At 39.0% G+C, this 24,218-nt stretch overlaps 1 protein-coding gene across 1 annotated transcript in view; it reads left to right on the top strand.

Moving 5' to 3' along the window:
- Window positions 1-8,538: 8,538 nt before the first annotated feature.
- ENPEP (glutamyl aminopeptidase) overlaps window positions 8,539-24,218 on the top strand; it is a 34,138-nt gene continuing 18,458 nt past the window's right edge. The window contains exons 1-5 of the mRNA XM_023924737.2: window positions 8,539-9,438; window positions 14,178-14,319; window positions 17,156-17,287; window positions 21,379-21,499; window positions 23,659-23,813. Coding sequence (XP_023780505.2) covers window positions 8,795-9,438; window positions 14,178-14,319; window positions 17,156-17,287; window positions 21,379-21,499; window positions 23,659-23,813 — 1,194 coding nt within the window. The 5' untranslated portion in view covers window positions 8,539-8,794. The remainder of the gene's footprint in view (window positions 9,439-14,177; window positions 14,320-17,155; window positions 17,288-21,378; window positions 21,500-23,658; window positions 23,814-24,218) is intronic.

Raw genomic sequence — 24,218 nt, 5'->3', positions numbered from 1 at the left:
TCTCTTGTATCTAAAACCAGCAGATACAGTCTCTGGGCAAGGACCAAGCCTCTGCTCCGTCTAAAACCATTAGGCTGCTCTTGAATGTGTGTATGTAAATAGGAAAAAGTTCTGTGAGGAGGAAGCATCAAACATTCTATGTCTAAACATTGCCCTTAGATCTAGTAATAAATGCAGGCCTGCAATTCTCTGCTCTGCTTCTTGGTCTCTCTGCAGTGAATAGAAATGGTATTATTGACTTCAGAAAGAACCAGAAACAGCCTAAAAACAGCATATACAAACTGTGTCAAGTGTTTGTAAAAGACATTACAACAGAGGCTGAAAAGTTTCTATTCATATATATAATGGACATAAATTATGGACATATGCCCATAATTTCTATTATTTTGATGTATCATTTCTGTTTCTTGGTATTTTTTGTGGTTTGTATTTTCAGAAGACCTTGGAAGGAAATTCTCTATAGTAAAGGTTCTTGTTAAAGTCTATCTTTGGCATTTGAGGAAAAGGAAAATAAAAGAGTAAATTAAAGTAAGAAAGGAAAGAAGGCTCTGCAGGAAATACCTGTACATCCTGTAGTTTATCCTGTAAACCACCAGCATTTAAACTTCTCAATAGACAGCAGAGGCAGCAATCCTTTAAAATTAAAAGTGAATTGGTGCATATGATCCAATCTCATTGGCATCTGATTATCAGTGGAGAAGGTCTTGGACAAGAGATTAAAATTTCTAATAGAATCCAGATAGCCCAAGACACCAATAGGTTGTTTCCCCAGTGGTGAGCCTCCTTCGCTTCATTTGGTTTTGGATCTAAAGGATGCGATTCCTTATTTGGTTTTAGAAAGAAGATGAAATATCATCTGTAAGATCTCAAATTCCTGTTGCTTTGATTTTGCTTGTGTGATTTTTTCTTCAGTGCGATCTTTACCAAGTGCTAATTTTTGCTGGTCTCTTTATTTGTGTCCTTGGCAACCTTTTCTACTGCACACAAGCTCAAAATAATCTGTTATATACCTGAAGAATAAAGATGTCCTTATCTTTTATTTTATATAGGGAACACCTATGATTTTGAATGCTGCTGGTCATAATATAAATCAATTTAAATATGAGGACTTACTGTTGGCAAAAAAATGTACTCCCAGATCAGCTTGGGTTTGCTAAAACAGAAAATAATGATATTCTTTCTGTATGAGAGCATTAGGCTGATTCTTGGTCAGAAGGACTACTTTTTCCTTTAAAAGCAGGGGTCAGTCCAGAGGCAGGAAAAATGAACATGAAGCCCAGTAACAGTGTCTGCTCGGCCTGCAGTGAGGGACATGACTCCCAAATAACATTAAATAAATATTGTTCATTTCAGAACCTTCTTCCTAATGTGACACCTCTTCCAGGCAAATGTGCTATCGGGTACTCCCAGTGCATACACCTTGCCACCGCTCACACACACCCCTGTTTGTGGAAGTGTGTGTGAGGAGCAATTTAGGAAATTGCTGGGAATCAGTCCACTATCTCCTGTCTACCCAACCACTGCAGAACCTGCTGCTGGTGGGTATAGAGAGGTAAGGGCTGATGAAAACAGAGTCCAAGAGAGGCAGACATATTGTATGAAGGGAAAAACACATGAAGCAAATGTGGTGGAAGTCCCAAAGACATAGCCTGTCCTACTTCCATTTTGCATTCAAATAAATTCTATTGGGAGGGTGGAAGAGAGCCATATCTATAATTATTGACTTTCTTTTATCATCCAATCTCTTGATTCATTTTGAAATGCCATAATACAACAACAATCCTGTTTGCAAAGGGGTGAAAAGTGGATGTTTTACGTAATAGTAAATGGAACAGTTTATGCAACTGCAATTGTTTTCTTTTTCATCAGCTTTATCACCCTGGCCAAGAAAATGAAACAGGTAACAGACTTGGAAGTAACCTAAATACATGTTGGCAGACAATTGCCCTGAGATAACATCTCCAACCAAGCAAATATGTTAAACTGCTGTATCCTCTTTCACTAACTTGGTTTCATTTAAGAGACTTTCCTAGTGCTGGAAATCACATGAGCAATTATTTATCTGCAACTTGGAATAACTTCTGGTGCAGCTTCAGTAGTAAAGGATCACATGAACTTATACAGCTGAAGAAATCAGAAATCTTGGTCTGCTGTTCTGCTTCTCAGTGGCTGGCATAAGATGCCTCATAACAGCATCTGTGGCCCTTCACTATGAATTCTACCATGCATGAGATATATATGAGAATAACATGAAAAGTTTCCTTCTAATTTGTGCCAGATGTACTACCTTTGAAAGTCCTATGAGTTTCCTTGCTATTATATAATGGCATAGTCAAGCTATCTTAACTTAAGCTACACATTATTTTACACTGATATTATATACCATTGCTCTTTTTCAGATTCTGTTTTCCATAGTAATAACCTCCATAACCTGCTCAGCCAAGCCAGTATCATACTTGGATTTAATACTGACTGTTCCATGCTAAGCAGACACCACTACTGGGCTGACTGATTATTTCTTTTCACTCCTTTGGCCTCTGAACCTCCCCTGGCTTTCAAAGGAGAAAGCAAGTACAAATAAGCTCTCCCTGAAGATCAACAGTTTCAGGCTGGGGCTAGTCAAGGTAGGAAGGAAGTTTTACACGTCTCCTCCATCAAAATGCTTTCCTTCTTGTGCTCTGCTTTCTAGATACAGACCAATACAGGTGCATACTGAATGACACAGCCATGCTTGGGGGCAGAGGTGGCACCTCAGGGAACTGAAGCTCATATCAGGTGGATTAAAAGTAGTGTCTTGAATTGCAAGGGGAGAGAGGAAGTCGTGTAAGACATCACCCTCACTCACAAAACAAAGTGAAGAGAGTGGAAAGCAAGTTTTTCATTCTAGAGGATAAAATACCCCCAAAAGTTCAGCAAGGAATTTCACATGGAATTTATAAAATGCAGTATTTAATTTTCCCAGTTTTCTAAAATGCAGTATTTTCATTTGGATCTGCTGGTATGCCAATGTATTCTGGAAGTTACACCTTAATAACTTGTTTCTCACTTTTTTTTAGGAATTGGTTAAACAAGATACATGTTGAGTGATTTGGAAAAATTGTCTGTATAAGTTAAAGCATATTTTGTTGATACAGTAGAATTCTCCTCAGGCATGTTTTCAAAGACATTGGAAAGTAGAGAGTGCATAGCCATAAGCTGTAACTATTTTAATGGCCAACGTTGATAAGAAAAAGGGTACAAAAATGTAAAAAATAATAAAACATGGTAGAATTGGAAAGTTTGAACTGTATTTACCAGGATGCAGACAATTATGGTTTTGTATTAAAGGCTAATTATTAGAATGGAAGAAAACAAGGAATCTCGTCTTGGTAGAAATGTTGGGGAGGATGAAGTTAGATAATAGTTATAGATAATAGTTATAATATATAATTAATATGTAATATGTAATATGTAATATGTAATATGTAATATATAATATGTAATATGTTATATATTATATATTATATATTATATATCATATTATATATATTATATATTATATATTATATATTATATATTATATATTATATATTATGTATAATGTATAATATATAATATATAATATATAATATATAAAATATAATATATAATATATAATATATAATATATAATATATAATATATAATATATAACATATAACATATAATATATAATATATAATATATAACATATATAATAGACATAGGTAATAGTTAGTTATAATAGAATATTACAAGACAGCACATCAAACCATATCATCATAATTAAGTTGCAGAGGAACTTCTTACAAGGGCATATAGGGATAGGATAAAGGGTAATGGCTTTAAACTGTCAGCGTAGGCTCAGATTAGATACTGGAAATTCTTCACTGTGAGGTTGGTGAGACACACCCCATGCCTGGAAATGTTCAAGGCCAGGCTGGATGGTGCTTTGAGCAATCTGAACTAGTGGAAAATGTCACTGGTCATGGTAGGAGGATTGGGACTAATCCTTAAGGTCCCTTCTAGCCCAAGCCATTCTACCATTTTATGGTAAGTGTTCATTTGATAAGATACATGACTAGGTATCTTATCATGAACATGATATGATAGCTCAAACCAAATGAATGCAGTTTGACTTGCTTTATTTACATAAATAATATAATAGATGCCATTCATATTTCAAGGCACAGGAACTATATCCAGGAATTTGAAAAACAAAAAAGAAGAAGGAAACAAAACTTCTGCTAACAGTAACTCACAGTACTTCACTGAGAACAGACTTTGAGGTAATTCCCCTCGGCCTGGACCCTAGTGATAAACATATCTAGCACTGACCTCCTGGGGGAATACAGCAGAACCCAAAATAAGTTGTGGGACTGCACTGCACTTCAGCTGGTGTATTGCAGACAGAACTTGTCAGTCTGCAGCAGGAAATAATGCAGTCCTCCCAAGGCACTGCCTCCAACAGTATCCCATAAACTGAGTCCAGATTTTAAAGATCTGAATGGGAAAACAATTATGGCTAAAGAAATCTTGAATTTCTCAAGTCAGTTCAAAACATTTGCACTTTGAAACAACAGAAACCCAAAAGAACTTGTTTTGGAGTTAAAAACTGTCAGAAAAGATTGTGAGTGGAACAAGTATCACTGCAAGCCAGTAATTACTAGGAGTTGTGAACTCCAGGGGATTAATGATTACTATAGGATTCAAAGCCAAAAGATAGAAACAAAATCAGTCATTACAGACACAAGGGAATAATTTCTGAAAATGTTTGTTTCTGACCTGGTGGAACAACACTCCAACCAGTTTCATATTTCTGAAATTAATGTCCTAAAGATTTTTTTGGTGGGGGTCCACAGGGGAGAAATCTACAAGTGCAGCTGTGCCAGAAAGCAGTCATGACAGAAAATTGCTTCATGTCTTCTTATTTTGAAATGAAAAATTGAACAAGGGTCATTTTAGCATGAAGAGAGACAAATTCCTCCTGATGGAGGCAGAAAGGATCCATTTATTATTCCAAAATCTTTCACTAAGGGCATCTCAGAGAGCAGAAGGCAATCATAGGTCCTTAGACTGCTGCCCTCATGTTGCCTTAAAGTCCCTGGACACAGGGAGACAAAGAGCTCCTTGGCATTGGCCCAGTAAGGATTGCATGTCATTCCAAGGATGACTTGGCTCCGGGGAGTTTCATGTGTTGTGAGTTGCAGTGGAGTTTTTTCCTTTTTTTTTTTTTACTATATTTCATTTATTTTCATGACTTTGATGCTTTCCAGAGCAGCTCTTTTCTCATTGTCAGCTTCAATTAAGGATATCCTGGGAGTATCTGACATCTCCCTGCAGGCCTGGAGCAGGTCTTTCCTAGTGTTTATCCTGGCTGTCACTTGCAGAAATTTTATTCCACTTTCCATACTTAAAATTGGAAATTGCATTGGAAGTGAATGGCTGACAATTTGTGGACAAAAATTAGCATTCATTACATTCCTGATAGTTGTCTGAAAAGTTATCTGGGTATTGTTCCTACAAGCATCTACATGTTCACACCAGCAATGTCATGGCAGAGCAGGGTGATTCCATACCCTCCTGCATTTTAGGTATCCAAAGGGGCAGGGTTAAGCTAGTTGTGGTAATTCTGCTGCAAACTGGGAACTAAATCCTAGCTTGAAGTGAAATTGATTGAATAAAAAAATCAACACCAAAAAAATTTTAACAGGTGTTAGCATTACCCAGATGACTGCAAAGACTGTTTAAATCTCATTTCTAGAAGATAAACTAAAGTAATCTAAGCAATCCAAGTTTGGCCAACTCTTGCCTGCAGTCTTGCTTGTAGTCTGTGCTGGAGCAGCGTGGGGGCAGCTTTCTTTGATTTTCTAGATGGGTATGCACTGTCTTACATGGGTGGGGAGAGGGTAACCAAAGTATTCATACCTTGCCCATGAAGGCCACGTGTTCTCCTCTCAGGGGAGGTAGATCATGTTCCCTGCCCCTTTCTGCCTGGAGACAGCCAAACAGGGGGAATGCTAGCATTGCTTTTGGGAGCTCTGCCCCCCTGCATTGCTCCTGTGTAGAGGAATTACAGTTTGGGCCCTGTTTATCCCTGGACATGTATATTGGGTCACTGGCAGCAGGGAGGCTTGTTAGCACTGCTGCCTGACTGCAGGAGTGTCATAACAAAGCACGTTTCGGGTGTGGGAGGAGTAAGCCTGCTCATAGTTACCCCTACCAGAAATACATGTAGCTTTGGCTGCAACTAGATTGGAATCTCGGTTATTACAACGAGAAGATCTTGTGTATAACTAGAACTTGTGTATAACTACATTACTGACTGACAGCTTGCAATGGACTTTACTACCAGTACTGTCTTTAAGGGTTAAGATAAGAAATACATATATATTTGCCGTTTAGGATTAGCTCATCCACATTTGTTTTCTAGCTCTTCCTGAAAAAGGTAATTGTTACCAGTGAAGAAATTATCAAATGTCTTCAAAACTACAGTAAATAACTTGCTCTGCAGTCTATAAATTCTAATAGCATTTTTCATCTTCAAGTTAAAAAAGTAACAGAAAAGGCTTAGAAAAATAAAATCAGGAGTGATGTAAAAGCCATGTCTGAAATCAAGACACATTTACTATCTCATCACTTATGGCCTACTCTGGCTAAAGATGTCTTCTTTAAAATCTGTTGTAACTCTTTTTCCTTGTCCTGCCCAATCAGAACAAAAGAAAAGTTGAAATGGTTTTAAATGTTAAGACTATGATCTTCAGTGCTGGCCCTGCTGCTTGAAGTTGAATTCTTACTCAATCTATTAAAGGGCACTGGTTTCCCATGTCATATCTAGTTTTGATCACAGAAAAGAAATGGGAAACAATAAAAACAGGCATAATGTGAAACAGATTTTTAGCTTTCTGCTTCTTTTTTTTTTTTGCATCAGTCTCTCACTTTTGAAAATAGATGAGTAAGAGTAAATGGGATGATCTAAAAAAAAAAAAAAAAAAAAAAAAAGACCATTCTATTTCTCTGTTCCTGTAGAAAACCTTTGCCTTTAAAGCAAGATGATATAAAAATAACAGTATGCTGATGCAAATTGGGTGGCTTACAAACAGATCAATTTCTAAACAGACTGGGTGTTTAGTGTATCTCACTTGAAGCATGTGCTAACTGATTCTAAAACCTAAATCAATCCATATCCATTCAGGTGAAACTTCATCCATCTGAAAAAAGGGAAGGGAAGGGAAGGGAAGGGAAGGGAAGGGAAGGGAAGGGAAGGGAAGGGAAGGGAAGGGAAGGGAAGGGAAGGGAAGGGAAGGGAAGGGAAGGGAAGGGAAGGGAAGGGAAGGGAAGGGAAGGGAAGGGAAGGGAAGGGAAGGGAAGGGAAGAGAAGAGAAGAGAAGAGAAGAGAAGAGAAGAGAAGAGAAGAGAAGAGAAGAGAAGAGAAGAGAAGAGAAGAGAAGAGAAGAGAAGAGAAGAGAAGAGAAGAGAAGAGAAGAGAAGAGAAGAGAAGAGAAGAGAAGAGAAGAGAAGAGAAGAGCAAGGCTAGGTAGTCAGAGAACTGTAACATCATAATGCCTCCTAATAAACTAAATCAGGAGGCATGATGCCAAACTGATGTGCCTGATTAAAAAATCTACTCAAGTGGACTAAGTAAGTGGGGAAATAGGGTTAAGAGATGCAGGGGACTGATGTTTCTATTCTATACTATTTTCCTTCGGTCCACGTTTCAAACAAGGTCAAGGCTACTACCACTGTGCTCAGTTTCATACCACATTAGCAGCATCTTGCTTGCAGGCTTAGAAAGGCCTTACTTACAAAAAGTTCCCTGAAGCAGAATCAGGCTCTACCCAATTAATTTGCTTCAATGAAATTCCACATTGTGATGACAAGCAATAAATGGTAAATTAGTTCTTTAGTGCACAAATCATACTTAGAAGTGTCCCTCACAGCAAGGGTTCACAGGCAGCACTGTAATTGTGCTGACCAACAAAGCAATGCTATCCCAGGCTACCAGCTTGCATGCATGGTTTTGGTCAATCTCCTGGAAAATTGTCCCTGTGAGGAGTAGAGGAATTAGACAACTTTTAAAGTTTGAAGCAGTGATCAAAATTTATTGTTCCACTGTACATTCATCTGTCTGTGACTGCCTTGAGTTACTCGGCAAAGGTAAATGAGGCCAGAAAAGAGGGGAAACAGCTGAAAGATATATGTGATTTTTGCAAGTTTTGAGATGTCATTTCACAAACTATAGGGTGGAAATTCAAGGAAATCTTTGTTAGTAAGAGGAGGAAAAAAAAACCCCTAAACCTCAAAAACCTAAACAAGACACAGCAGAGGAAAAAAGGAAGATGTAGTGGCTAAGGTTGAGGGTTTGGAGCAGTTACACCTCTATCTGCAAACTCCTTCTGAAAGCTGCTGACAGAGCTTTGGCATCTGATCATCTCCTGACTGCTGATTAACATAGCACTGTTTTATATTTAACTCAGGCCAGAACAGGAGGGGCTGGGGGTGGGGTTGCACTGCTTATAAGGGGAGCAGGGCAGAAACAATGTTCTTCTGTGTCAGTTCCCTCCGTCTCCCAGTCCAGCTGCACTTCTTTTGATCACGTTTCCTCCAAATGCATGTTGCCTTTAATTAATTGAGTGTGTCGTGGAAAGCGAGGTGCGGGAGACAAGCAGAGAACAGCTATAGCTACACAATTAAAATACAAACCAAGACTGCTGAGTTTACTGAATGCAAGTGCTGAAGTGGCTAATAAGCTTTTTTGTGGTTAATGTTTTGCTCTGAGAACAGACCTAAGAGCAGAGATGGAGGGCATGGATTTTGAGGATGAGAAGTCCAAGAGGTACTGCATGAAGACAAAGCATGTGGCTATCATCTGTGGAGTTGTGGTTGTTGTAGGACTTGCTGTGGGGCTTGGTGTGGGATTGAGCAGACCCAAACCTGCAAAGGCAACAGAGCAACCAACAACAACAACAACAACAACAACAACAACAACAACAACAGAACAGCCTCCTCCCCCAGTGGATTTGGGTCCCTGTCCTTCCAAGAATGATGCGACTGGAGACTGGAGAAATTTTAGGCTTCCCACTTATGTCAAGCCTGTCCATTATGATCTGGAAATCAAGCCTGAAATGGAGAAAGACACTTACAGTGGGACAGTCAGTATATCCATTGTTTTGGAAAAACCAACCAGCGCCCTGTGGCTTCACCTGCGAGAGACCAAGGTTACAGAAATACCCACACTCCGGAAATCTTCGGGACAGCAGATTGCTCTGAATGACTGCTTTGAGTACAAGCCACAAGAATACATTGTGATGAAGGCAGCAGCAGAGCTCCCTGTCACTGATGAAAGTGATCCCTATGTGCTCACCCTGAAGTTTCAAGGCTGGCTGAATGGTTCGCTGGTTGGGTTTTATAGGACCACCTATACTGAGAACGGACAGATCAAGTAAAGCAGTTTTATTTATTAAACTTTATTCTCTATTTTTACTTGCTCAGGTTTGCTCTATTCCTGCTTCCGCTTTTCAGTCTTGTCTCTCACCAACTTGCTGGCATTTCTGGGCTGTTTTTCAGTTTTCTTATTCCCCTAAGGAAGATGCTGTATTCAAAACCCTTTGGCTTCTGACTAGTGAATGTGGGCTGGAGAGATGAGAGGTTTGTTATTATTCCGAAAAATCTTGTCAAACTCTACTGGTCTGAGCTTACCTTTGAACTGAATGACTCCCTCAAAGAGCTGGAGAGATCAAGGCCTGTTTTCATCTCTATAGTACAATAAATAGCATACAACCATCTAACATAACATAACACCCTCTCCTGTTATCCCCAAGGTAACAGTTTTGGTGTAAAATGTTCCGATAGTTTTCCTGATAGCATACCTCCTTGGTTTTGTAAGCCTAAGGAATATTCAAACCAGAACTTCCCTGTCTCTCTTGTAGCTGGTTTAAATTATATGCAGGAAAGTCTAAACAATTAGGGATTATATTTTACTTTTGGTTGTTTTTTTTTTGTTTTTGGTGCTCCATCTCTTCCTTATTAATATATCAACAGCATTGAAAGATTGCAAGAGCCTCTACCAGTTCAGCTAACCCATTGCACTTGCCAGGTTTGCACTGCTTCAAGGTGGAAGGTTGAAGAAGCCATTGCCCACTGCCCAAAGGCTTCTCTTCGCAGTTAATGTATGGAGAGGACACTCACACGTTTTCTGATATTTACATTTCTGAAGAGACTCAGTCCAGCCTTTACAGCTGGGAGGTAAACTTGGCTAGACTTCTACAAGGCCCTGTAGCAGAAGCATGGAGACAAACACTGATGTGTTTTTATGGTATTTCTTTGTCTCTCTGGGACATGGTGTCATGAGCTTTTCCTCTTGTTTTCCTCCATCTAGGACTTCAGCATTGCTCTGTCTTAAAAGGTGTTTTAGTTTTATACTTAGAGTAGCTTTGGTTTCATACTTAGAGCATCTGACATCTCCACAGCTGTTTTAAAGTGCAACCTCCTAGCATCCTTCTAAGTTGAAGTGTGTTACTTCCTTTACATTGGTGAAGGATATCTAGATGTTGCATTTATAGCCCCAGGTCTGTCATAACCCCAGAACAGCAGGACCAGAACACAGGTCTTCTAAGTTGCAGAGCAGAAGAGGTGAGTGCCTGTCCCTCAGATCAAGAGAGTATAGGTAGACAAGGGCCGAGTATCTGATACCAGGAAGAAAGGAGGACTTTAAAACTAAAGAAAGTATAAAATGTGAGCTCACTTTGACTCTTCCTACATCTTGAATAGGATGCTGGAAACTACAATTGCAAGGATGATCTTAGCCAGCAGTCTGAAAACTCTCAACACAGAAAGGAACTTGAAGGTGTGAGTTTGTTAGGCTTGAGAAAGGCTTTAATGAGTGAAAATTTTGAAATATTTTTCATGTGATTGAGTTTGGGCAGATTGTTTGTGAGGGTGGCAGAGGTGATGTACATGATAGTAGTAAGTACAGCTTTGAAAGTAAAGCAACCATCAGCCAAGTCGCTGCTATGCAGCAGAGGGTAGGGGGTAGGATGGGGTGAGGAAGGACAGTGAGGGAAGGGTTTTATTACTGATTAAAGCCACATTTTCCCCCAGCTTTCTCCTTAAAATAATGCTGACTGGAATTCACATTTTTATTTTGCCTTTGCCTGGGGTAGACACCATCCTTGGAAAATTTTAACCCAAATAGTTCTGTTCTTGTCATGTTGCAAGTAAATGTAAATCACATCAGGTAACAGCAATGATCAAACAAGTCTGTTAATAGTGGATGTTAAAGAGAAGAGGGCTGAAGTAAAAAGGAGATCCAACAAGTAATTAACTTACTCTATTATCCCTTCTGTGCAGTGTTAGAAGCAGTGGGAGCTTTTGAGAGATTTAATGACACTGAAAGTCAGCTCCTAGGGCTGAGTTGCTCCCCAGATGTTTATCTGTGAAGGCAAAGGTTTGCCAAAGCATAGCTATAAGACCTTTTGTTTACAAACTGGGCACATGTCCAGGCTCTGCTGTTGCTTAGGTTCAAATCTCCCACCACACTTTGTGGATAACAGGTAGAGATGTGCTGAACATGCCTCTAAGTCTGGGATCCTTGAGAGGTTTAGAACACCTCATTTGGGGATCCTGTTCACACAATCCCCATCAGGAAAAAGGTGCTTTTGGACATGCCCTGGAGCAGATTGTGAGATACTTTGGAATCATGACTATTTAAATTGATGTGCATATGCAGGTAGGGAACAGGAAAGCAGAAACTTTGAAAATGTAGATTTTGGACACATACCTGCCTAGATGCTTCTGTGGGTTCCTAAATCTAGCCACAAGCACTTAAGTCCTTTGGTAAAACTGTTCCTCTGTCTGTGCATTTCATTTCCCCATTGATGAAAATGGAATCACAGTCCTTCCCTACTTTGCATAAAGCAGTGAGCGTAACTACCTTACATTTGTATTTTCTGATCTTATCGAAAGGAGCAAAAGAAGAGTCCTTGGCTGGTGTACTGGGTTATTCAAGTCATTAGTTTCTCTCAGGGAATGTGCTAAAGTCCCCTTGTATTTTTTCCTTATTATTAAAAATAATACAAACATGTCATAGCAGCTGGCTTTGATTTTTGCACCACTATTAGTGACAAGGTATGTTTTCCCTTTTTTAGGAATTCCCTCTGTTGTCCATAAGAGAACAGGAGGCTGGCACATGGCTAACAGGGATGTATTTAGGATTTTATTGAATAGAGAAGTGAAAATTTTTCTTCTGTGTGCAAAAGTAACATTGCTGATTTTCTTCTTCAAGGAGAAAGTTTTCTCAGAAGAACCAATGAGTTGTAATTTTAAGACTGTGAGAAAAATGCTTTAATTAGCTCAGGGAGGAGGGGTTTGACACTAATGCCTTGTACTTCAGGGGAGAGGAAAAAAAAGAAAATTCATCATGGTTCTAAGTGCATCACTCTTATTTTGAGAACAGCTGGATGCAGTCTCAGCCAGGTCTTCACTTCTTATTGCTATGATGTTTACAGCTGTCAACTCTAGTTCATATTTAAAGGTCTGGATATCAACTTCAAGAGCAGAAGCCACCAAGCAGTGAAGAAAATCTTATCTAAAAACTACATTATGCCATTTGAAAGTGAATTACAACATTTCATGTTTCTATTGCATGCCATAGTCTGGAGTTCTCATCATCTAGCTTATAAGAAGGGTAGTGCTGAGGTTTTTTCCTCCTAATGTCTGTCTGCCTCCACAAACTTATGAGGATAGATGGATTATCACCTTATAAATCAACAGATATATCACAATGTTATCAGTCTGTAGGAACAAGATATAAATGTGTCAAAATACATAGCCAAGTTTTTAACCAATAGCAGTGAAGTATTGCCCTGGAGGCTTGGAGTTAACTTAATTGTGAAATAGCTCTCAAATCCTATGAAAAGTAGAGAGTGACAGTAAAGAATGCACCAAGCAAAGAAAACTCTACTGAGTCTGAAATTATGTTAAGGTGAAAGTTCATTATGCTTTCTGCCCATGAACCTTTGAGTTACTATTCCAAGGAACATGAATGGAGAGAACCCAGACATACTACCTGTGTCAGGCTTGTAAATGACCCTTGCTGCTACAAGTTCCTAATGACCAGTTTAGTATTTAACCATCACAGGGAAATGCCAAGGGCAACAGAAACATTGAAAAATTGTTTGTCAAGTGAGCTTGTCAGATTGCTGCAGATCTGTAATTTATGAGGTACACTTTTAATTACTTTTCGGAAAGAAAAACTACCTTAATATAGTTGGAGCAGCTGTAGAAGTGCTGTCAGAAAATGCTTGACATTCCAGATTAATTGAAGGAGCATCTGTGATCCCTTTCACCATCAATCACTGGAGAATATGCTCTGCCACTGTGTGGGTCATTAATGGGGGAGCCCAATGTCACTGAGAGAAGCAAGCACAATATGAACACTCAGAACCTTCACCTTATGTTTTTACATGGCACCTATTGTCTAGCTTCTCCAGCTGGTTGTGCATAACTGAGATGGCTTTATGACCCTCCCAACACAGCTTGCATAGCATCAGTTATGTACTAGGATATTCACCTGAACTTTCCATGCTTTCTCCAGCAGTTTCCTGACAAATGCTCCCGTGACAAATGGAGTCAGGGGAGCATAAGAGCACCAGGAGAAAACTGAATGTGGTAAATGCAGAAAAAGAAACACACAAGCAGGATGAGATTTATTGGCATTTACACAATTTCAAGGTGTCGCTTCAGGAGATGTTCAAGACCCTAATCCCAAAATAAGCTGTAGTAGGTAAACAACTCATAGAGTGACTTATTCCTTTTAGGTGATATAATCAGTTCTTTATTTTAGGTGCATAAATCAATGGGAAAGCTCAGCAGGAGGGTGAGCAAAGTTTTCACTATGCATGAGAGGTCATGCCTCTCTTATTGCCTGTCTCCTAAAAATACTTGATGATAAGCAATTTGCATTAGCTTTTGCTCTGAAACCTAGAGAATTTTGTTGACAGATAGACTATGCAATGTCAGTTCATACATTTCTGATGGAACCTGCTTTTATGAATGTATAAATATGCACAAATATGTGTAGCTGAATTTAGTTTGTGAAATCATTTAAAAAAATGCTTAGAAATTGCAGACAAGATTTCAAAGCCATATAATGAAGCCTTGCCAATGTGTTGTTTGTTTCAGGAGCATTGCAGCTACTGATCATGAGCCAACAGATGCACGGAAATCATTTCCTTGCTTTGACGAGCCAAACAAAAAGGCAACATACAACATATCCATCATCCATCAAGATGTGTACCAAGCGCTTTCAAACATGCCAGTACAGGTATGTATTTCCCAACTGCTGCCTAAGTGGAAGGGTTCTGTAGAGCCACTAAAAGGTAATGTGGGTTGCCAGATTCTTGCACGTTCACAGACTCTTCTACTCAGGCACTGTAAAATTCAGGGTTAATAAACATTCCATGAACAGAACTGGTTGGCTGGTTGGAACTTGGAGAGGACTAGAACACAACATGGCAGCACAGAGTCAAATCCAAAGAAAAAATGAAGCACCTCTTCTGTTGTTAGCCAACTGACCTTCTGTTCAGATGATCTAGGTGAGCATCCCCTGCTAACTATAAACAGATATTGGCAGATTCTTCAGTCAAACTGGGTAGGCTCAGAGAATGAGTACTCTGAAAGACAGCTGATTCCCACATGGAAAGTCTGAAATAATCACTAAAGCTGCATAGTGGTCCAGAACAAGGATCTGCTGATCACAATTTAATGGCAAATAACCCTGCTAGCCAGAAAGACTAGGATTATTCCTTTTAATAATGGAGGATCTGAAGCCCCATCTGTCAGCTCGTGGGTGTGGACGTTTGTCATTCCACCATGTCTATAATTTCCTGAATAACCCATTTCTAGACCTACTGTGTCAAATTCCAAATTTTGCATGAAATTCAATGGCATCAATTATCTACTTCTGGGCCTTTTGGATGGCTTTCAGATGTGAGAGTTTCTACTGAGTAGTTCAACTGAATGTGTAATCCATTGTATAAGTTCTGAAGGGGGAGATAAAGTGCCAAGTTTAAAAAAAAAAAAAGCTTCCAGCCTCCAGGCTGTTGGCATTTGCATTTTTCGAAACACTCCCCCACCCAGAAAACAAAGGTCTGTTTTAATTTAGAGTCCCCTAAACTTATTCTCCTAGCAATGCAGCTGAGATATCTATTACCAGGCTGATACAGATGCATCCATACCCTTCGCACATCTAAAGCTCTGACCCATTGTTATTAAAAATCTTTCTATGATACCTTGAAGGCCACCAGGCACTTTGATGAACAACACACGAAAGGAGATTGCAATACCTGTCCTCACAGACCTCAGATAAGTGAGAGTACGAGCAAGGAAGTAAGGGGATAACACCATATGTTATCAAGATTCATTGTGTTTCAAGATTTATTTTACAGCTTGACCATGTGGACATTGCCTCTATTATGGATCTACAATAATAAGCTTGCAAAGGGCTAACTACTTCTTCTTAATTGATTTGCTAAAAAATAAGTACAGATAAGAAAATGTAGGTTATGCTAAATTCATACTGAGGTTTGGCTAAGGGATTATAGCAGGGAACTTTTTCATCTGGTCAAGGTCAGTAGCTCTGGTCTTAGTAGTGAAAGAACGTTGGGAAAGATCTTTTCCACGTATGGAAATATAAGAGTTTGTAAATGCAAGGCATGCTGTATGTTACATGTCCCGTAGTAGTTGGGTGGTGTGGAGCTTTATAATCAGCATGGCAAAACCCAATCAGCAAAATCACAATCTTGTACATTTCATTTGCTTTTTTTACTGGAGTTGAGTTTCCTCAATTTTTTTTACATTCAAGTCCTGACTTTGTTGAAATAACAAAAGTTATAAAAACAGAGTCAAAATGGGTAAAATAATGGAAAATTAGTGAGTGGAAAATTGTGAATACCTTTTCAAAAAGGGGTTATGGATGTATCTGTGAATAGGTGTTTTTGCTCATGGAATCATATTACCTGTAACATTAACTGTCTGTGCTTTATTTATATTTTGTTTATAATAAAAACTCTCATGAACCACTGTATCTCTAGAAGGCTAATGTCTTTTATATGCTTTTGGCTTTTGTTATATTTAAGTTAGTCATCCAGTCAGAAGCACAAAAGTTTCCAGACTATAGAAGAAAAGGAATAGAAGAAATATATGTTCAGAATAGAATCACAGAATAAGCTGAGTTGTAAGGGATCCATCAAGATCATCAAGTCCAACTCCTGGCCCTGTGCAGGACAACCCAAGAGTCACATCATGTCCCAGAGAGCATGGTTCAAATGCTTCTGGAACTTTGTCAGGTTTGGTGTTGTGACCACTTTCCTGAGGAGCCTGTTCCAGTTTTCACCCTTTGGGTGAAAAACCTTTTCCTATAATCAAACCTAAACCTCTCCTGACTCAACTTCATGCCCTATCTTGAGTCCTGTCACTGGTCATGGGAAAGAAGAGATCAGTGTCTACCCCTTCCTATTTAGTGCTGTCAGCAAACTTGAAGGAAAAACCATCTGGAAAAATCAGGAATGTTTTTAAATTTATTTGCAAAATAAAAACTATGATCAACACTAAATTTTATGTATATTTAGGCAACCCACCAATTAGCAGTGGTCATTTGTATTTGAATTAGTTCAGGATAGATTTATTAGATTTATTAGATTTATTAGATGTCTCTAATAAAGAGACCAGGCAGCATCCCTCCATCATGACTTAAAATGTGATGAATATATTTAAGAGAAGGGAGAATTCAGTCTCTTCTCTTCTCTGTCCAAAGTGATGTTATTTTACACAACTATTGCCAGAACAAAACACAGCATACACTGAGAAAACTCCTGTTGGCAAAATTTCTGTTCATGTTAACAATTTCAAATCCCTGATTAAAATTAGAGCAAGGTAAACTTATTTAGTGCCAAAAAAGCAAAGTACCATTTCATATATTGTAGAAGAAAAATACCTTGTCTATTCTCATGCCTTCAGCATGAACAGAAATGCCAGAAGAAGTGGACCTGGAGAGGTGATTTGTTGCTCCTATGCAGTTGCAGCCTTTATAGAAATATTGTACTCCTATGCATGTGTTTGCAATTTCAAAAATCAATTTGATTATTTTTGCATTTCTGCAGAAAACTGTACAGCTTGGTGATGGCTGGAATCGAACAACTTTTGAGAAGTCAGTCCCCATGAGCACTTACTTGGTATGCTTTGCAGTGCATCAGTTTGCCTGGGTAGAAAGAATATCAGCAAGTGGAAAACCTGTAAGTCCTTCTGCAGCCTGAATGTGGTTCAGATGGTAGATATGCCTTGATTTGCATTTTTTCTTAAAAATATCTTTTTATACAATCAGTGACATATTTTTCCTTTTCCTGTAGCTTATTTTATGCAGCCTATTTTATCAGATTAGGTGTTCACAGTGGTCCCTCTGACTTTGACTACAGAGTGTTTTGCAGTTCTTCCCTGTCTCCCATCTTTGTGAGGGCCCAGTTAGTACCTCCCATACGAGCACACAGGTGAAGAAAGAGCACTCTTTTTCTGAATTCATCCCTGACTCGAAGCCCAGTGACTGAAGGAATGTACAAGTTAGGGAGTACAGGAGAGTGACAGGCCATGAATACTTTACAGTTTTCTGTGGGTTAAAAAGAATGAACTGTACTTGATGTTATTACAGCCTATATGCTGAGACAGGATTACAGTGCTATGTGCCATTATGTACTGGCTTGCTTTATTTTACAAGAGTGGCAACAGGCAACTGCCCAGTGTAAGCTCTGTAAAAATAAGTATAGAAGTGATAGTGTCTGCCTAAACAGGTGGGTATTTGGTAGATCCCCTAATGAAGTGAATAGGTTTGAACATTAATCTATTAAATTAATATAGGTCCTTCATTTAGGTGCAGTACGCAGGCCAATCCATTTCTTGCAAAGATTCAAATCTCCTGAAGGTGTAGCTGACATGAAGAGATCACGAGACGTTATATTAAATCGAAAAACTGAAATCCAAAATACAACTTGCCCCTCAACAGAAATCCTCATTTAGCCTAAACTTAGTTTGGGATACTCAGCCTGATGTTAATTGTTTATTGGTTTAGATATTTTTCTTATCTGATACACAGAGTGATCACTAGGGCTACATGCCCTTGCTTCTTTCCCTTCCTTTCCCCTTATGTAGCACAGAGTCTTGTCATTCACATGAGCTGGCAGTGCTTTCCTTATTTTCTGGAGACAATGTCACAAATGGACAGGGAATCTAGACTAAAACCCCAGCCAGGCTACTGTTCCCTTGGCAAGCTAGCTCTTCCTTAGTTTCTTTAACTGAAGAAGTTCATCAAATCCTTCCCTACTGAAATCTGTTCACTGATGTTAAAATCTGTCACATAGAAATCTCCAAAGTTCTGATTCAGCTCTTACCAAAGGCCTCCTGTCACAGCACTGTGTAGATGCCTCTCTCTGTGCCCTCCCTAGTGTCATGCTATATGCTTATATTTCTACTTGACAAATAACTAAAGCTAAATTACACTTAGATAAGCAAATGGAGCCTGGTTTGAGACACAGATATAATATTCTTTGTTCTCTGCTGTTTGGCTAAGTAATTCACAGGAGTACATTTTTATGCCTCCCAGTCACACAATTTTGTTCACCAATGCTCTTCAGCATAGCTGATCCACTCATTATCAGGGACAGGTCTTTGGCAACTTGGTCTCAACAGATATCCTCTAGAGTTCAGTTCCTTTAAAAATCAGAATTTGTCTAGATTTTTCTGCAGAATATAATGCTGTGGGGGGGAAAGTGTACTGAAGAAGTGTGCAACACTGTTTTCTACATGCAGAAGTTAAACATTCACTACTTGTCCATGCCATGCTCCTGAGAATGGCCCTGAGGTCACTGGTTTTTTCCCCAAGCAAAACAGTACAGCCCACAATGTTCCTGACTGGTTGTAGTTTTTCTAAATAAAAGGGAGTGTTCACTGAAACATGGTAATTAAAGTGTGTGTGTAGAAGCTGGAGTATTCGTGTCAGTACAGAGGTTGCCTGAAGAAACATCTTCTAATTCAAGCCTATGTTACTACATATTTTATTAATGCTGTTCACTAAACAATGTCTGAGGACTTGCCTGCACTAGAAAACTTGGGGTTTAAGTGAGGTTAAAATCATAACTTTCCTTTCTCTTAACATGGACATAGTTTTACCAATATAAAACACATGCGTAAGACCCATCACTAAAAATTATCTTTTCCCCAGGGAAACCAGGCTATCTTTAGGGGCTTTAATCATATATATAGAAAGTTATTCATATATATACAAAGTTAATCATATATATAGAAAATTATTCTTCTAACCTTTCCAAGCCTTTCCAAGGCTTCCTGTCCAAGAATTTTGAAGACCAACTGAACAATGAGGCATTTAGATTCACCAACTACTAAAAAGAACATTCCATAGTTTGCTGTGTAAATTTCTAACAATAAATCTCTCATTCAGCAGAAAGTATCCACTTGATCCATAAATTACTTTCATAAACAACAGCAAGAGCATACAGCTCACATGACATAGTAAATTATTTTAAAACTCTGCCATTAACTCTGAAAGCCCTAATGAAGACATTCATGAAATCAGTGGTGGGAAATGTGCCTACAGCTGGAAACAATGCTCCTGAGCTGATTACCTGTCAGGTACCGAATATCTGGTTTGGAAAATCACAGAGGAGATTATACAAATGAAACCCAAAGTCAGTTTTAGTGCAGGCTGAAGGTTTTGGAAACCATTAATATGGATCAGCTAGGGGACTGAAGACTGCTAAATTGGGTAAAGAGCTTACAGAAATGGAAATTGCAGATTGTAATTGCAAACTGACCCTGGGGGAAATCCCCTGGCTGGAATAGATTCCCGATTGAATTTCATAAGCTTTTTTTCGGTTGGTTTTTTATTTTTTGGGGTTTTTTGGTTTTGTTTTTGTTTCCGCTTTCTTTCTGACCACTTTCCCATCCTCCCCTCTCATTGGAGGAAGTGTAATTTATGGTATTGAAATCAATGTGTTGTCAGTTTCCAAAACAGTTCCTGGAATAGACCAGCTCCTTTTCTCAGCTTGGGCCCTAAACTCCTGGCTGTAAGACAGCACTGAAGGAGTAAACAAGCCACACCAGTGAAGTCAGATGAATGTGTCCCATTCATAAGAGTCATGGACCTGGCAAAATGAGATAGATCGGTTTTCCTAATCCATATTGAAATCTCTAATCCACACTGGAGATTTTCAGGGATGGGGAAGAGAACAGCCAACATATAGCTCCAGCAGGTTTTGGGACAAAGAGACAGAGGGAAAGATCCCTAAAAGGTTCCACGAATTCTGAGCTCAAACTTTGTCTTCACAATGTGAAGATAACTTCTCAAAAGGTTTTTTCAAGTTGCAGGCCTCCTCATCATGGGCATGGGTGCCATAAAAATTCTAGTCCTCCAGAGCTTTCCTACTGCTTGACAACAATATCCAAAGCAGTCCCAGGGACCAGGCTTCAGGGATAGAAAGGCCAACATTCATCACATCATTTTTTGCATTTTATATATACAGGAGGAGCACAGAAATGGTCACTCATCACACACAGGGCAACCAAACATGCAAGTTTGCCCAGACTTGCCTGGTCATAAAAGAGAGAACTGATTTTTGCCTATGATTTCCTGGGGAGCAGAAGCCCAGAAGGCACCAAAGCTGAGACTGAGTGTCTGTGTGGCCCAACACAGCTGGTCAAACAGCCACTCTACCTGCACAGGCCAGCATGCCTGGGAAGTGTCACAGATCTTGTAAATGCACTGTCTTCAGTGGGTTTGAGATCTTCAAATATACAAGGACAAGAGGAAATGATAATGATAGCACACAGGAAAGGTACAAAGAAGCTGAGTAAGATAAGATGCTATGGGCTTCTGACACTTTTCAGTACAGATGTGCTCCTGAAGATTGATCCGTGGGATTAGTCAAGATCAGTGAACTGCTCAGAACAAGTGGATCCCATTTGATTGTGCTTTCCCAGTTTCCTTCTTGAGAAAACCAGGCCATGGGGAAGTAGGGGCTGGTATACAATCAGGTCCTGCTCCAAGCTTGGCCACTGTGAGCCTCTGGACATGGGTCTTGCCAGTTTTACACTTCAGATGAACAGTGGAAAGTGTGCATATACTGACTTGGTCTCTCTTATGTACAACACTTGAAAAACTTCGTTAAATAAATGTGATAGGGAACAGAATTTGGTGTTCAGGCCAGTCTCAGAAAAAGCCTGCAGTGTTATTGATATGTATGCTAAATGCCTTTTCAGTGTTTGACACCTGATTCTTTTTAACTAAAAACTTTTCTAATTGTGTTTCTGTATTTTACAGCTGAGAGTTTATGCCCAGCCACAGCAAATACACACAGCAGAATATGCAGCAGAAGTAACAAAAACTGTATTCGACTTCTTTGAAGAGTACTTTAATTTGAGCTACTCCCTTCCAAAACTAGGTGATTATTAACATTTATATTTTTCATTTTGTGAATTCAGTGCTGTGGTTATGTTGCTGTTACAGAACTCTGTGTTTTGGTGGAAAACAGCATGAAAGCGTTTGGCTGCCAACCGCTGATATTATGTCAGGATGTTTTAAAAACTGTACCACTGTAGTTCAAGATGTTTCTAAATGTCATGATGGATGAGTTGGTCTCTGTTACTGTTTAGTTGCCAGTTCTCACAGTTCAGTTTGCTGAACTGAAGAACTGGTCCTGGCATGTTTATTTTAAAGCGTCTTGTGGAAAAAAAAAGGCAAGCACTGGTGTCATCAGCAAAGGACCATCATGAGTTAAAACAGAGCCAGAAGTTTCAGAAAAATATGTACCACTTCCATGTGAACTTCTGGACAAAAGTCAGCAGTGAGATAAGTGAAGATGTAAACTGCCAGAGAGTATGTCATATTATTTATTAACCTTAGTGCAAAGTGGGTGTGTATCCACTTTTTAGAAAGATGAATGTGGTCCAGCATATAATTTGTAGTTTCTACTGCTGAGCTAAATAAAGATCTGGGACTAAATAAGAGTGGGCACACTCTCAAATTTTGCCCATGGTTACAAAACTAGCAAAGATAAGGTAGTGCATTTGGACATCCTTTAGCATGAAATGGACTCTGGATCTGATTCACGCGGTTTAACATGCACAAAAATCAAGCTGGGAATGCAATCAGAGTTTTGGAAATTCTCCCTCCTAAGACCTACAAAGAGGTGATTCAGTTAGGTTTATGAACTTAAAAGGATGCAAAAATACTAGCTGCAAACAAGTCAAGACAATATAAGGGGGAGAAATCCCCAAAACATTGAAGACAATTAATAATGCTGTGCAAACCTTTTGTTGGCTGTTTGTGCCTGTACCTATCAGGCTAACCTATGTTACTTTAACAAAGACTTTTACCTCCTCATTTCAAAACAGCACCTGAGTTTACTATAAATATGTTCACATTTCAATGACAACTGAATTAGGGAAACCAGTACAATAAGATGTTCTTCCACACACTGGTCCCCAGTAATAATAGGTACTATATCTCACCTGTGCTTTATATTCAAACTTCCATTTTCATGAAAGCCTGATGACTTTGCCATGGCAGCATCTGGATAAAGGCCTGTCTGTGTGACAGGATGGACTGGTATCTCCAGGTCAGCAATGTCACAGGATATATACTTTTGTAGATTCTATACTGGCTTTCCCAGAATGACCAGAATGTTGGATCACTAACCTTGACTTGCCATGTTGTTTCCTTATTTTTAGAAGTTATCCAGGTCAAACCTGGTGAATCAAATATGTTTCTGCATAATGGTTTATTTAAATATTGTATTTCACATTGATTTATGGCTTCTGGCATTACCTTTTTCCTTGTATCCTCATTTTGACTGTCATTGAAGCCCTTGACAAACTACCAGCTTTGATTCTGCAATCAAGTTGTTTAATTTAAAATAATTAATTCCTATCTTCTGTTGGAGCGGGGTGAAGGGTTTTCATTCTATTCAGTTTTAAATCCATCTGTACTTTTTCACCAACCCACATAGAAAACCTGTGGTCATTATTTGCAGAAGAAAATGCCAGTTCAATTGAGTCTGCAATTCTCATTTAAACCTGTATTGATTACTGACCATAAATGAGTGACCCCCCACAAATTGCCAGGCGTAGAAGCAGATGTTGTTCACTGCATGGGGGAATTACTTCAGTTAACATGTCAATAAATATTTTTATTACAACAGTGTGACAAACAATGTCATGCCTCATTATTCTACAAATAGTTGCAGAAGGTTTACTGCCTATAGCATGTCCCCAGACAATACTATTAATTTCTGGAGCCAAAATTAAGTAATGTATGATATGCACGTTCCCAGGAGATGGAATAGCATCACCTCCTAGGGCAGATCCTCAGCAAGTGCAACTGATCATATCTCTGGTAATCTCAGCAGAGCCAGGGTACTTGCTATCATCTGCTTTAGGCCAGTTCTCTTCTTGAACAGAGATCATAGCATAGCCTGCAGTCCACAGAAGTAAGCCAGAATCACTAATGGTAAGAAAAACAGGCTGTAAATACACAGAGAGAGGATAAGCTAATAGATTTAAGGGATACAGTGGTAATCATTGTCTCTTTCTTTTAATGCAGATAAAATAGCTATTCCAGATTTCGGGACAGGTGCTATGGAGAACTGGGGGCTGATCACATATCGAGAAACAAACCTGCTGTATGATCCTAATGAGTCAGCCTCATCCAACAAACAGAGAGTAGCTGCTGTGATAGCCCATGAGCTCGTTCATCAGGTATATTTTAGGCCATGAGTCACTTTTACTTTTAGTGTTTCACATACATAGTCACAACATTTTAATCTTGAAAACACTGTCATTAATTGCATCTCAGGATCTTCTACATGTGTTCAAAATCTGATTGCAAAACATCATGTTAAAACAGATCCCTGTTAGAGCTTCAAAATACCATGACTACAGCCTTGGAATTTTTCTCAGGAAGTTAGATGCTTGGGCCCAAATTGTCAGCCAGTTTATGAAAATCTGTCTAAAATGTCTTAGAGAAACTAATTTACGTGTGCAGATGTCTCTTTTGGGCAGGCAAACAGGGATAATCAAACACTGTGGAGGCTGTCTGAAAACATATCCTTAAAAGCAGAAATCATCAAAGCAAGAGGAGGAAACTAAAAATATTTTCAGTGG

The sequence above is a fragment of the Cyanistes caeruleus genome, chromosome 5, assembly GCF_971803275.1.
Source record: "Cyanistes caeruleus chromosome 5, bCyaCae1.hap1.1, whole genome shotgun sequence".
NCBI lineage: Eukaryota > Metazoa > Chordata > Aves > Passeriformes > Paridae > Cyanistes > Cyanistes caeruleus.
This window is presented reverse-complemented; position numbering and strand designations above follow the sequence as displayed.